The sequence below is a fragment of the Alnus glutinosa genome, chromosome 1 (assembly GCF_958979055.1).
Source record: "Alnus glutinosa chromosome 1, dhAlnGlut1.1, whole genome shotgun sequence".
Classification (NCBI taxonomy): Eukaryota; Viridiplantae; Streptophyta; class Magnoliopsida; order Fagales; family Betulaceae; genus Alnus; species Alnus glutinosa.
In genome coordinates this window covers 18,127,528-18,141,021 of record NC_084886.1, presented here as the reverse complement: position 1 = coordinate 18,141,021, position 13,494 = coordinate 18,127,528, and the positions used below count along the sequence as shown (strand labels likewise).

At 37.2% G+C, this 13,494-nt stretch overlaps 1 protein-coding gene across 1 annotated transcript; it reads left to right on the top strand.

Annotated features, from left to right (window-relative positions):
• The first annotated feature begins 7,747 nt into the window (after positions 1–7,747).
• On the top strand, positions 7,748–11,728 carry LOC133875810 (2-alkenal reductase (NADP(+)-dependent)-like). The gene is made up of 5 exons (XM_062314050.1): positions 7,748–8,086; positions 8,727–8,904; positions 9,538–9,704; positions 10,414–10,496; positions 11,149–11,728. Exons 1-5 carry the CDS (start codon positions 7,856–7,858, stop codon positions 11,525–11,527), a joined length of 1,038 nt encoding a protein of 345 aa, XP_062170034.1. The 5' UTR covers positions 7,748–7,855; the 3' UTR covers positions 11,528–11,728.
• The last annotated feature ends 1,766 nt before the right edge of the window (positions 11,729–13,494 follow it).

The following is a 13,494-nucleotide window of genomic DNA, read 5'->3' as shown; positions in this document are numbered from 1 at the left end:
GGAAGGAGCTGACACGAGCATCAATATTTGCACCAGAAACAGATAAAGCCACAAAAGTCTGGTTTTGATCCAAGCGCATTTCATGCGTGAGAAGGTGACCATAGAGTGCCTCTATGGACAGTGGATCAGCCCGAGTGGTGATAGAAGTGACAAAGGGATAGTAGTCGGATCCAAGGCCAGCAAGGAGAAAAGCTTGCTGTTCGAAATCATCAATGGGTTTTTCTACAATAGCCAGGGCATCGACGAGGGCATGAAACTTCTAAAAATAGTCAACAATAGTAGAGTTACCTTTCTTCAAGGAGGCTAGCTGAAAATGAACTTGCATGGTGCAGGCTTTGGTGTGAGATGTGAAGAGAGTCTCAAGAATCCAGGTGGCTTTAGAAGTGGTGCACCGTGTGACATGCATGAGCATCTTTTTGGTGAGAGCAGAATTGATGGCTCTAAGAATAATCTGATCTTGCATGGTCCAGTGGAGAAATGCTGGATTGGGTTGGGCAGAGGTAACACCATTAGCGGTTGAGGAGAGATAGTTTGAGGTGAACATGGGAAGGATCCATCAACATAACCATATACATTTCCACCTTTGAGATGTGGGACAATCTGAGGTAGCCAAATAGGATTGGTGTCCTTCGTGAGTTTGATAGGATTATAATTGGAGAAAGTAACAAGGGGAGGGGTTTGGTAGTGGGTGGAAACCAGAGTAGGGGTAGGGAGAGGGGCTGGAATCAGTGGTGGGTTAGAGACCGGAGCAGGAACTAAGACAAGGATCGGGTTAGGAGCAGACATGGTGGAGAAAAAAAAACTGAATGTGGAGAAAATTGGACGTGAGTCATTAGGGCTCTGATTCCATGTAAAATCTTATATTTGCTTGTTGTTACTGCCTTACCATAATGTGTTTTAGGATGATGTATATATAGAATATTCAGTTATACAAGAGTTGTGAGATAACTATACAATCAAACTTATATTTGAATTTACATAATAATAGGTCATTCAATTTTAGTTGAGTTTTATCTTGATCTTGAGTGTGATTTGAATTCTCGGTTGTTGAGGGAGAGATAATATTACTGATAGCTCGACTTGATTACAACTCTATCAATACAGGTGCATTCACCAACCACTTCTTCAATTCTTGAAAGCTTTCCTCACAAGTGTCGATTCATTCATAACTGAACTTGGCAATGCGGTAGGCAGAAACCCCTCTACCCAGCCACTTAAAGGTATTTTCATGAAATATAATTGGTTGACATTCTCTTTCCTCAAGTAAGTGATTTGATTTAGAGAAACACAAGGTTTCCCAAAAAAATCTCCAAAAATTTTGTTCCCAAAAAATGTCTTATCATCTCATGCGATCTATTGTCTTAGTAAATAGAGGCATAAGCTGGATGAGATGGCGATACTTCATTTGGGAACTAAATTTTTAGAAAACACGTGCTGCTTTTTTGAGTATTCTCTTAGTACAGACTCTGTATTTCGTGCATGTTTTGTACTCTATATAGTGAGCTGATCCACGAAACACGTCTGGGTTGAAATGACATGGCAGTAGGGTTTGGATAAAATGCTTTCAATGATATGTTGTAGTTCCAATTTATAGTCTCTTTAGCCATCGAAATTTTTTATTAACTTGTAGTCAGTCAGTCAATATCATTTTTTGTTGGCCTTCAGTAGGTATTTGGGCTTGACTCTCAGGGAAACGACATGTTATCGTGATCAACTGATGCTGCATGTGTAAGAAGACCGAGGAAACTGTGGATCATCTTCTTCTCCACTACGATGTTGCTTCTAGCTTGTGGAATTCTCTCTTCAGCCGTTTCGGGATGTCTTGGGTTATGCCTAGACGGGTTATTGACTTGCTTGCATGTTGGTGGTCATCTGGTAGATAAATGAGTGCTGCTGTTTGGAAAATGGCGCCTATTTATATCTTTTGTTGCTTATGGTGGGAAAGAAACAATAGGAGTTTTAAAGACTTGAAAAGATCCTTGGAAGATATCCTTTCTTTGCTCTATCATTCTTTGTATTGTTGGACTTCAGCTTATGTCCATCATTTGATTATTTATTTTTCTGACTTTCTCACTCGCTTTTCTATTTCTAGATAGGTGTTTTCCCTGTATATTGCTAGTGTACTAAGGGGCGCTTTACGCTTTTTCTATAAAATTGATCTCTTACCTATCAAAAAAAAAATTGTTGGGAAGTTTGGAGGGAGAATAGAGACAATAGTTGTCCGTTTTCATTGTTTGAGTGTTTCAAAAAATAAAAAGGATCCCCTTGTTTTGGTTGTAAGGTGGAAAGCAGGGGAGAGGTTAGCATATTATGTGGGTCGACCATAGAATGAGACAAGTGATAAGGGTTTGTTTAGACATTATTGATATGAGAAAACCTAGCATTTCTCTCCTATTTAATATCTACCATTATTTCCACATACAGAAGTTAGCTACAAAGTGATTTGTAGTTAATTCCTACAAACCAGTTTAATAAAGTAATATGTGTCTCTTAGCATGTGAGAAGCATTTTTTTTATTTTATTATTATTATGTACTTCTCATGTGTTTTGTTAATATTATTAATAAGAAAGAATATGATTCTCACATGCTTTAAGAATACATGTCTTTTTATTATATTAGTTTGTAGAAATTAGCTACAAACCACTGATGCATGAGACTCAAACATAATATTTAAAGAATATTTTGGGAATAAGATCAGCACAAGAATTGAAAGAATCTGGCATAATATTTGAAGATTATTTCTTTGTCTACAATAATTTTACTTTGTCTCCAAGTTTAAAGATATTTTTGTATATTTATATTTTCTTTTTCTGCAAGTATTTTGCTTGGAGAATACTCAAAACCTAGCCTATGTAAAGGCATCGAGTCCATGTTGTTTTTCAATAATCAATAATATTTCAGTCTTCAGAGTTATTCTCTGTTTGCTTTTTTAGAGTGACTAAGGTCCTTCTCTTCTCTAAGCATTATTTTCTATCTTCCTAAGTTCCATTTTTCAATCTTCAATTCTTAACTTTTGTTACTACCATACGCTATCAGAACAATCTTAATTTTGTCCAGCGCCAGTTGGTATTAGAGCTTAGCGCCTTCTTGGGATCAACTTTTCATTAGTTTTTCATGGCTGGTGATTGTGGTCAGCGTGGACAAGTTCTGAATGAGGAAGTCCCTTATAATGAACGCAGTGTACAAGACATAATGATTGAAGATTTGCATAGGTAGGTTGCAGAGTTAACCCAGCGTCTAGCAGCGCAAAACTTTATGATGTATATTGACGATCGCGATTCAAAATCCAATTTGGAGAACCCGTATCAGAACCCTGTTTTGGTTCAAGAACAACATGGTTGAGATAAGTAGCATGGAGACTTAGGCTTCAAAGTTAAACTTCTAGAAATTTTTTGCATTCTCACTGCCTTGACGGTTGTTAATAAGTCTCAAGCGTATCAACAAAATTCATTGCATGTGGAAGATAAAGATGAATTTATTGAGGAAGATTTTTTTTGTAGATTGGATCTCTCCACCGATCTACAACATCTATCTTAACGAAGATGATTTATTAGAGATAAGTACTACCATGTTTTTGATGAAAGTCCATACAATGAAGGATCTCAGTTGAGACATGAGAAAATTAGTTATGTTGATTTTCTCGGAATTGAAAATTTTCTATCAAAACTCCTAATAATAATTTGGATGTTGGTTTCGATGTGTTGGAAGACAATTTTAATTTTTGTGATTAAGAAAGAATTGTTCCTTTTTGGGAGACTTTTATGGAACATGAATTGGAGAAAATAAATGAAGGACATGTGAAGATTAATTTATCTCAAGTTGGTGCGAGAAAATTCATATCTAATATTCAAAGACATGTTGTGATGGGTTGCAAGTTGTTTCTCTTCCAGTATCAAGTTATTTTAGTATTGAGAAGTACGAGATTGAAGGAATTGATTGGACATTCGAAAGATCAAGGTAAAGTTGATTTGAATTTGAAAACAAATTCTTTCCAACCTGGCGAGACTGATGAAGGAGAATTAAACATAATATTTGAAGAATATTTTGGGAATAAGATCAGCACAAAAATGGAAAGAATCTATCATAATATTTGAAGATTATTTATTTGTCTACAATAATTTTACTTTGTCTCCAAGTTTAGGGATATTTTTGTATTTTTATATTTTCATTTTCTCCAAGTATTTTGCTTGGAGAATACTCAAAACTTTAGTCTTTATAAAAGCATCTAGTCTATGTTGTTTTTCAATTCAGTTTTTGAGTCTTAATAATATTTTAGTCTTCAGAATTATTCTTTGTTTGCTTCTTTGAGGCGACTATGGTCATTCTCTTCTTGAAAAGAGAATTCAAGAAAAGATAAAATAGCAATTAAGGAAGAGAAAAACCTAACCACCCCAAAGAAGCAAACACAGAATAACTTTGGAAGATTGAAATTTTATTGATATTCCAACCTGCCTCTGCAAGTCTTTAATTATCACGATTTGCACACTGCGTTTATGGTAGGGGACTTCCTCTTTCGAAACCTGTCCACACCGACCATAACTACAACCACCAGCCATAAAAATTGATGAAAAAAAATTTATCCCAAGAAGACGCTGAGCTCTTAAAACCATTTTATAAGTAGTTTATGTCATGTTTCCACCATTTCGAAATTTAAATTCTTTGTGGTACAAGTGTGCGCGACATTACGAAAGCTCTCCATTTGCTTGTAAGGTCTAGGTAGTCCCGTACTTTTTGGAGTTGTCCACAATTCATTAAAATCTCCCATGCATAGCCAAGCTGATGGTTGGAGGCGATGTAGAAAGGATAGGATTTTCCATGAATCATCACGTTGAGCTTTATCCTGGTGTCCATAAAAACCTGTAAATTTCCATGGTACCTCCGAGCCTTGTAAATAGATATATGCACTTATATGACATCGGGAGTAATTCTGTAAAGAAACAGAGTGCATATCTTTCTATAACGAAGCTAATCCTCCACTTCTCCCCACAGGCTTCACCGTAAACAAGCCATCAAAACCCAAAGATGGCCTTATTCTCTGCATATAAACCAAAGACACCTTCGTTTCCATAAGGAAAAGAAAGTGGGGAAACTTAGTCTTCACCAACCCGAGAAGCTAACGAACTGTCCGAGGCTTCCCCAGCCCTCGGCAGTTCCAGGCTATCAAACTCATTGCGAAGGGCGAGGCTGCTTCGCATCCACCGCCTCACAATTCTCATCCCCATTAGCTAATAAGGCATACCTCTCAAAAGCTGTAGGGTTATTTTGATCAAGCACAACCGGTCCAGAATCGACTCCTGTCGTTGGAGCCTCAATGACCCCCCAAGCCACCCGTTTCCAGTATTTTAGGCTCCCTCCTCCGCTCGAATGGATTGTCGAACTAAGAGGCGACCCTCCTTGAATTCCTCCTTTTACTGTCTTACTCGAACCCAGCTCGGCAGTTGTTGTTGACTTTGCTGCATATTGACTGGGTTGCAAAGTAGGAGCAAAAGATTCTGGAATCTTCGACACAGTGTGGCTCTTTTTCGGCTTGTGGTTGGCCCTACGTACTGGACACAGGCCCCTTGGATGGTCCACTAGCCCTATAAATCGTCTCACCTCTAGAATGCGGCCCACCAAGATTTCCACGTGGTCCATCCTTTGCCGCGTCACAGGCGGGCTTTTTCAAAGATTTTGCCACGAGTCTCCACTGCATCCTCCGAGAATCTTCCCGAATCCTTCCTTTTTTTGAATTCCTGACCGTTTTCTTCCTTTCCATTTTGAAACTCCTTATGACTGCGTCGATTATGGCCACCCTTTTTGGAAACTGGCTGAGGAGCGGAACTCGCGTCAGACACATCTCGGGAATGACTCCTTTCCTTTCCTGTATCACCCGCCGCCGGAACCGCCTCAGCTAATGCGATATCAGGGTGAACCGGAGAGGCTGATCGTGTCCGCTGCCCCTCAGAAAACCCTGGTCCTCTATAGCCATCATCTGCCCTCAGCCATGATCCCCAGGCTGCCGCCCCCTCCGAATAATTCTGCTTCTTGGAGACTATCACTGGGCAGCCTTTTGGGTCATGAATAATTCTACCGCATTTGGAACAAAACACCGGGAGCTTCTCATATTTAAAAGAAACCCAGCAAGAACTCCCCGAAAGGATTAGTGCTCGACCCCGATCCAATGGCTAATACAAGTTGATTGCCACTCTGACCCGGAGACACCGACCCCATCCCACATCATCCTCCGCTACAGCAACATCCTCCACCCTTCCCAGCGAACTTCCAATTTTGTGACCAATTCCACCGTTCATGCACCCTAACGGCATATCATGGATCTGAACCCAGATCGTAGCACCAAGGTCTACCATCCAAAACTGGCTGCCTGTCGCTATCTTCAGAGAATTTGAACAACCATAAGTTCTCTTGGATCTCCTTAAACTTTGCCCACCGTACACCAGATCCGAACAAGGAGAGATTTGAAGGCTTCTTTGTGGATCTTCTTTGGAACACCTAGCCTTCCTACAAGACACTTTGAACCCTTTGCTCGTAAATTCTCTGTTTCAAGGTAACTGATTTCGATCCCTTTCTGTTCCCCATCCGTCAATGAGGACTTGTGAAAACCCCCATATGCCTCCGTCATGATCACCACTTGAAGAAGAAGGCGAGATTAGAGAGGAATGAGACAAATAACCTCCTACCCCGGCAACCGGAAGGAGACAGGAAACCGTCACCTCTAGCTTTCTTAGAAGCAAAATAAGGCAAATAAAAAATAAAAATAAAAATAAAAATTATAGAAGTGTTTTACGTGCTTTTGAAAGCAAATTAAGGTAAAAATTTATTCAATTAAACAATAATGAACGTGATGTGAGAGGATTAATTTGATTGCATTAAAATGTTGAGTGAAAAATTTTGTTTTATTTTATAGGATTTGGCTTAGGTGCTAAAAAGAAAAAAGAAAAAGCTACAGCACCACATTGATTATTGAAAAAACTACAACATTTATATTGTAATATTTAGAATTTAGATTTTCTTTTTGTTATTTTTGTTTTATACTTCTTTTCGTTATAAATTACACTTACGTGAACAAATATTTTAAAATGTTTTACTTTATATGAATAAAAATAAAATTAAGAGTTTTAACCTTTAATGTCTTTTTATTGAAAGATGTGTGATAATTTTTTTTAACCAAAAGAGAAGAACCGCACCTCCCAACAAAAAAAAAAGAAAAGGAAATAAAGAAACACAAGCATATAAAAGTTTGATACATTTAAAACTTTAAAATGATAAATCATCAAAAAGTTAAGTGTAGATTTCCATTTAATTATTACAAATTATTTAGCCCCGCCATTTCAAACACATTGTAAATGATTACTTGGACACAAAAATTCATACATATCGGCTTCTAAAAGTGATTTGTGCCTTCTAAACTATTAAAAAAAAAAAAAACATTTGAGAAGCATATACAATCGAAAAAACAAGTACTTCTCACGTTTTAATAAAAAAAAGAAAACACTTGTCACTACCTAGCTAGATAAAAAGTTAATTCCAAATAACTTGGTCCCATCGTTATTATTGCATCAAAATATTTCAATGTTTCTCATAGAATAGGAAAAATAATAATAATAATAATAATAATAATAATGTTTCTCTTTAGTATTTAAAAATATGATAAATCATTTTAGCTGACGTTTACTACTCTATCCATTAAATTAAAGATATAATAAGCAGAGGAGCCTTCCACCTATATATGGATGTATATCTACTCCACTCGGACCACTCCCTCAATAATCACTCGGACTCCTACAATACACACGGTCGCTCTGAAAGCTTTGTGTTTCTGTGTTTTACTTTTACGCGGAGAGAGAGAGTTTTGGAATGGCAGGCGAGGAAGTGAGCAACAAGCAGGTGATATTCAGGGACTATGTCAGTGGTTCTCCCAAGGAGTCCGACATGTGCGTGACGACAAGTAGCATAAAGTTGAAGGTCCCCGAAGGTTCCAAGGCGGTTCTGGTGAAGAACCTCTACTTGTCCTGTGATCCCTACATGCGTGGCCGTATGAGCCGGCCCCTTATTGCCAGCTACATCGGCTCCTTCCAACCCGGTTCGGTCAGTGGATTCTCTGTCCCATGTTATGATTCAGAGTTTTGAATGAAGGGAATTATTTTTATTCTCTACTTGTTTGCCTCAAAAGTGGAAATGAAATTCTGGGTTTGGAGGCAATTACTAGATCATAGATGGGTTTTGATTCTTCTACCTCTGTTTATGTGAAAAGAAAAACAACCAAAAAAAAAAAAAAAAAAAAGGAACCTCTTTGATTATTTTTTCATAAAAAAAAAAAAAAAAAACTGTGAATTAATGGGGATTATTCTGTTTCTATTGATACTCTGGCTGGATTTCATTCAATTTTCAATTTTTCTTTTCACATAATTTTAGTCTGTACTTTGTTCACTAAAGTCACAATTTTTGCTGTGAATCTTGATGGCCTTGAATGATCACCCTGCAGTTGGCTATTACTTTACCTTGACATTTGGAACCCAATAAAAAGATCTATTTTGCAAGGATTAGTTAGTTACAAGTGGTTGTCAAATTTTTCAAACCATGGGTCGAATAAATTAAATATAATTAAGGAGTTAGTTAAGTAATTGGATTCCGGTAGCCAAATAGAAGCTTAAATTTATATATAACCATGCCTAAAAATGTTGGGTCTTTTGATTTTAATGATTGTTCCTTGATGTTGAAACTACAGCCCATTGGTGGGTATGGAGTGTCTAAAGTTTTGGATTCTGGGCATCCAAACTTCAAGAAAGGCGACCTGGTTTGGGGAATAACTGGATGGGAAGAATATAGTCTTATTACAGCAACTGAGTCTCTGTTTAAAATTCACGACACTGATGTGCCTCTCTCCTACTATACTGGAATTCTTGGTAAGTTAATGCTTTCGGGTTCCCAGTTCTAATCTTGTTTTGTCTAGCTGTTTGGTGTGCTAAACAGGAGAAAAAAGTTGACGATTATCGTCCCCTTAGGCTATACAATGCTAAGGATTCTCATTGAGTATATTACGCCCATTTGTCAGTGTTTACTGTTAAGTCACCTTGTTACGTTTATGGTGATGTCTAGGAATATGCATCTCAATATTTTAAGATAGCTTGGCCCCAATGGTTGTCACAGCTCTTGGTTAAGCTGAACTCTCTCTCTCTGAATTCTTATGCTCTTGTGAAATAGAATATGAATTTGTACAATTGTATGTTCCTCTCTCTTCTCTTTTGAGAATGTAATAAAATGATCAGCTGTTACTTCAAAAGACAACTTGTTTAATTTTGAATCTTTCAGTGAGTATGGCAATAAAACTGAGCCATTGCACTTGGGACACTTACAATTACCTGGCTAGATCTCTGGCATTGTTGGCTTACTGAGCTGAAGTTACTTTTGAAGATTGTAGCTGTCCATAGTGATTATAAGCATTATAGATCGTTTATAGCAACTAATTTTGATGGGCATTTTATTATGCTGTATCTTTCTTGATGCTCGAAGCTCATCTAAATATTTGTTTTATGTAGGTATGCCTGGTATGACTGCTTATGCTGGCCTTTATGAGATTTGTTCTCCTAAGAAAGGAGAGTATGTCTTCGTTTCAGCAGCTTCTGGGGCAGTTGGCCAGCTTGTTGGACAGTTTGCGAAGCTATTGGGCTGCTATGTTGTTGGAAGTGCTGGGACCAATGATAAGGTGAGTCCTGATTGTGTGTTCGACTTGTCAATTTAATTAATAGAGTACCTGCAGTTCCCTTTATAATGCAATGTGGCTGATCTGGTTATTAGTATCATTCAACTCATCTGCTATCCATAATAAATAGTTATAATGGTGATATTCTGCATCTTGAACTCCTACATAAAGAACTCTCATTCTCTTCATAGCTAGAGCATATGATTTTTGACACTGTCAGGCACAAGTGGATGCGAGGCTCTTGTATCCACTCATTCCCTACACTCATTTCAAGACTTTTAAAGAAATTCTCTTTTGTTTACCTAAGATCAGTGCAGAGCCATGAAGATGCTATGGAATTTTTGTTATTAGCAGAAGAAACATAATGTTATTAGTTATCAAAATTGTCTTACTATTTATGGTTCCTTTGCATGCAAACATAATACCATAACATCTATGAACATATATGTTTAAGATGATTAATTCCTGTGTCACTTATGTTTAATTCTACGGGAGTGGCCATGTGTTCATGTCAAAATTGACTTTATATCAATATCCAATAATCATGTTAGATAATTGATCTGAATCGTGCTGATTATCATTCTTCGGCAATTTTAATCTTAAGAGTTAGTGTACTTGACCAGAGGGGAAAACTCATTAACCAGCATTTTTTTCTTTTCTTTTTTTTGCTGTTTGCTTTTGTTGCTTTCCTTTATCCTGTCTACGATATAAGGTCAATTTGCTGAAGAGCAAGTTTGGGTTCGACGAGGCTTTCAACTACAAAGAAGAGCCTGACTTGGTTGCAGCTTTGCAAAGGTTAGTATTAATACGTGTTCTAATCAGAATATAAAATGTCATATGAGGCTTTCAATGATGGCCTCTGGTTAGATACTGAAGTAAATACTGGACGCCCCTGTTCTCAAGAAATAGTACATCCCTTCATATTGCTTTTGAAACTTTTACAGTCGAAAAACAAGGTTTAAATAGTGGATTAGTTTGACTTTTCAATGCAATATACACTGCTACCCATTTGCTAGAAACAGTGGGATGCTCAAATCTGTAAGCTAATCAAGTTGTATTATTTTTGTCCAAAATCGGTGTTGATTACCACTTTTGGTGATAAACCATTTAGAATAGTGCCCTAATTCTGTTGAAGAAAAAGGGAAAGAGAAAAGGTAAACAAAAAGAAAGGGGTTTGATGCTCATTTTAGTCTATACCTGGGAAACCGGCTCAGCTAGGGGGGATAGCCGATCCATAACAGATCTATGAAATAGTGAGAATTCTTGATCTCTCAATATCTCTCTAAATTTGAATATCCAGGATTTGAATTGATGTCCTTTTAGCCCCATATGAGGTTTGTGAATAGGCGATTGTCTGATAATGAGCAAGGAATATCAAGAGATTGCGATCTGCTATTTGGTATTTGCTGCTGCTAAAATCTAGTGCCTTGCTGTGTTTTTCTTCCAGGTACTTTCCAGAAGGTATTGATATATATTTTGAGAATGTTGGGGGAAAGATGCTTGATGCGGTGCTACAGAACCTGAGGGACCATGGCCGCATTGCTGTATGTGGGATGATCTCACAGTACAACCTTGAGCACCCTGAAGGTGTGCATAATTTATCAGCTCTGATTCTGAAACAGGCCCGAATGGTAGGATTTCTGGCTCCCAGTTTCTATGACAAGTACCCAAATTATCTTGAGTTGGTTCTGCCTTCCATCAAAGAAGGGAAGATTACATACGTGGAAGACATAGCTGAAGGCCTAGAGAGTGCCCCAGCAGCTCTGGTAGGGCTCTTCACTGGCCGCAATGTTGGGAAACAGGTAGTGGTGGTTGCTCGTGAATGAATGACTTTCAGGTCCCCTGGAAGGTCATCTACTGAAAATGTACCTTCTATAGGTCTTTTTGGGAAGTGTTTGGTTCTCAAAGGAGTTGTGTTTCCATAATAGTAAGTGTTATGTTGTTTTTTTTTGGAACAATAAGTGTTATGTTGTTGTGTCCTTTAAATCACGAATATATTTGAGTTGGAAGTACTTCTGTTCCCTATAGCTTTGAATTGCTGCACTATATTTATTTGACGACTAATGCTATTTAGTATATTATTATACGACTACCATACAATTGTTGAGAATGTAGATATGAACACACATTTCATACTTCGGCTCGAATAGGCATCCTCATAAATGAGCTAGTCTTAAAAGTCTTAAACTTGGCTCAACTTGATTACAGCTCTATCAATACATGTGCATATACCAACTGCTTCTTCAATTCTTGAAAGCTTTCCTGACAAGTGTCGATTCATTCATAATCGACCGTGGCAGTGAGGTAGGGGGAAACCCCCCTATCCAGCCATTTTGGCCGGCCACTTAGGGTATTTTTGTGAAATATAATTGGTTGACATACTCTTTCCTTAAGTAAGTGATTTGATTTAATCCTTAAGAGGTGGCTCATTCGGATGGGGATCACGTCTCATGAAGCGAATGTCACTTGTTCGAATTTTTCCTATCCCCTTTTTGTGTGGACATGTCAAAGAAAAGAAATGATCTGATTTAGAGAAAACACAAGCTTCCCCCCCAAAAAAAAAATCTCCAAAAATTTAGTTCCTAAATAATGTATCATCATCTTATGTGATCTATTGTCTTAGTAAATAGAGGCATAAGCTGCATGAGATGGCGATACATCATTTGGAAACTAAATTTTTGGGGAATTTTTTTGGAAAAGCTAGAATTTCTCTCTAATTTAATATCTACCATTATTTCCACAGACGGAAATTAGCTACAAAGTGGTTTGTACTAATTCGTACAAACTAGTTTAATTAAGTAACATGTGTCCCTTATCATGTCAGAATCACATGTTTTTCTTATAGTATGTACTTCTCATATGTTTTCTTAATATCATTAATAAGAAAGAATTCGATTCTCACATGCTTTAAGAATACATGTCATTTTATTATATTAGTTTGTAGAAATTAGCTACAAACCACTGATGCAAGAGACTCAAACATAATATTTGAAGAATATTTTAGAAATAAGATCAGCACAAGAATTGAAAGAATCTGGCATAATATCTTAAGATTATTTCTTTGTCTACAATAATTTTTGTTTGTCTCCAAGTTTAAGGATATTTTTGTATTTTCTTTTTCTCCCAGTATGTAAAGGCATCGAGTCTATGTTGTTTTTCAATTAAATTTTTGAATATCAATAATGTTTCAGTCTTCAGAGTTATTCTCTATTTGGTTTTTTAGAGCGACTAAGGTCTTTCTCTTCTCTAATCATTCTTTTCCATCTTCCTGAGTTCCATTTTTCAGTCTTCAATTCTTTAACTTTTACGGCTATCATACGCTATCAGAACAATCTTAGTTTTGTGCAGCGTAGATGGTATTAGAGCTTAGAGTCTTCTTGGGATCAACTTTTCGTCAGTTTTTCAAGGTTGGTGATCGTGGTCGGCGTGGACAGGTTCTAAATCAGGAAGTCCCCTACAATGAACGCAGTGTACAAGACATAATGATTAAAGATTTGCATAGATAGGTTGTAGAGTTAACCTAGCATCTACCAGGGCAAAACTTGGAGATCTATATTGACGATCGCGATTCAAAATCTAATTTTGAGAACCCGTATCACAACCCTGTTCTGGTTCTAGAACAACATGGTTGAGATAAGCAACATGCAGACTTAGGCTTCAAAGTTAAGCTTCCAGAATTTTCGAGCACTCTCACCGCCTTGATTGTTGTTAATAAGTCTCAAACCTATCAACCAAATTCATCTCATGTGGAAGATGAAGATGAATTTATTGAGGAAGATTTTTTTGTAGATTG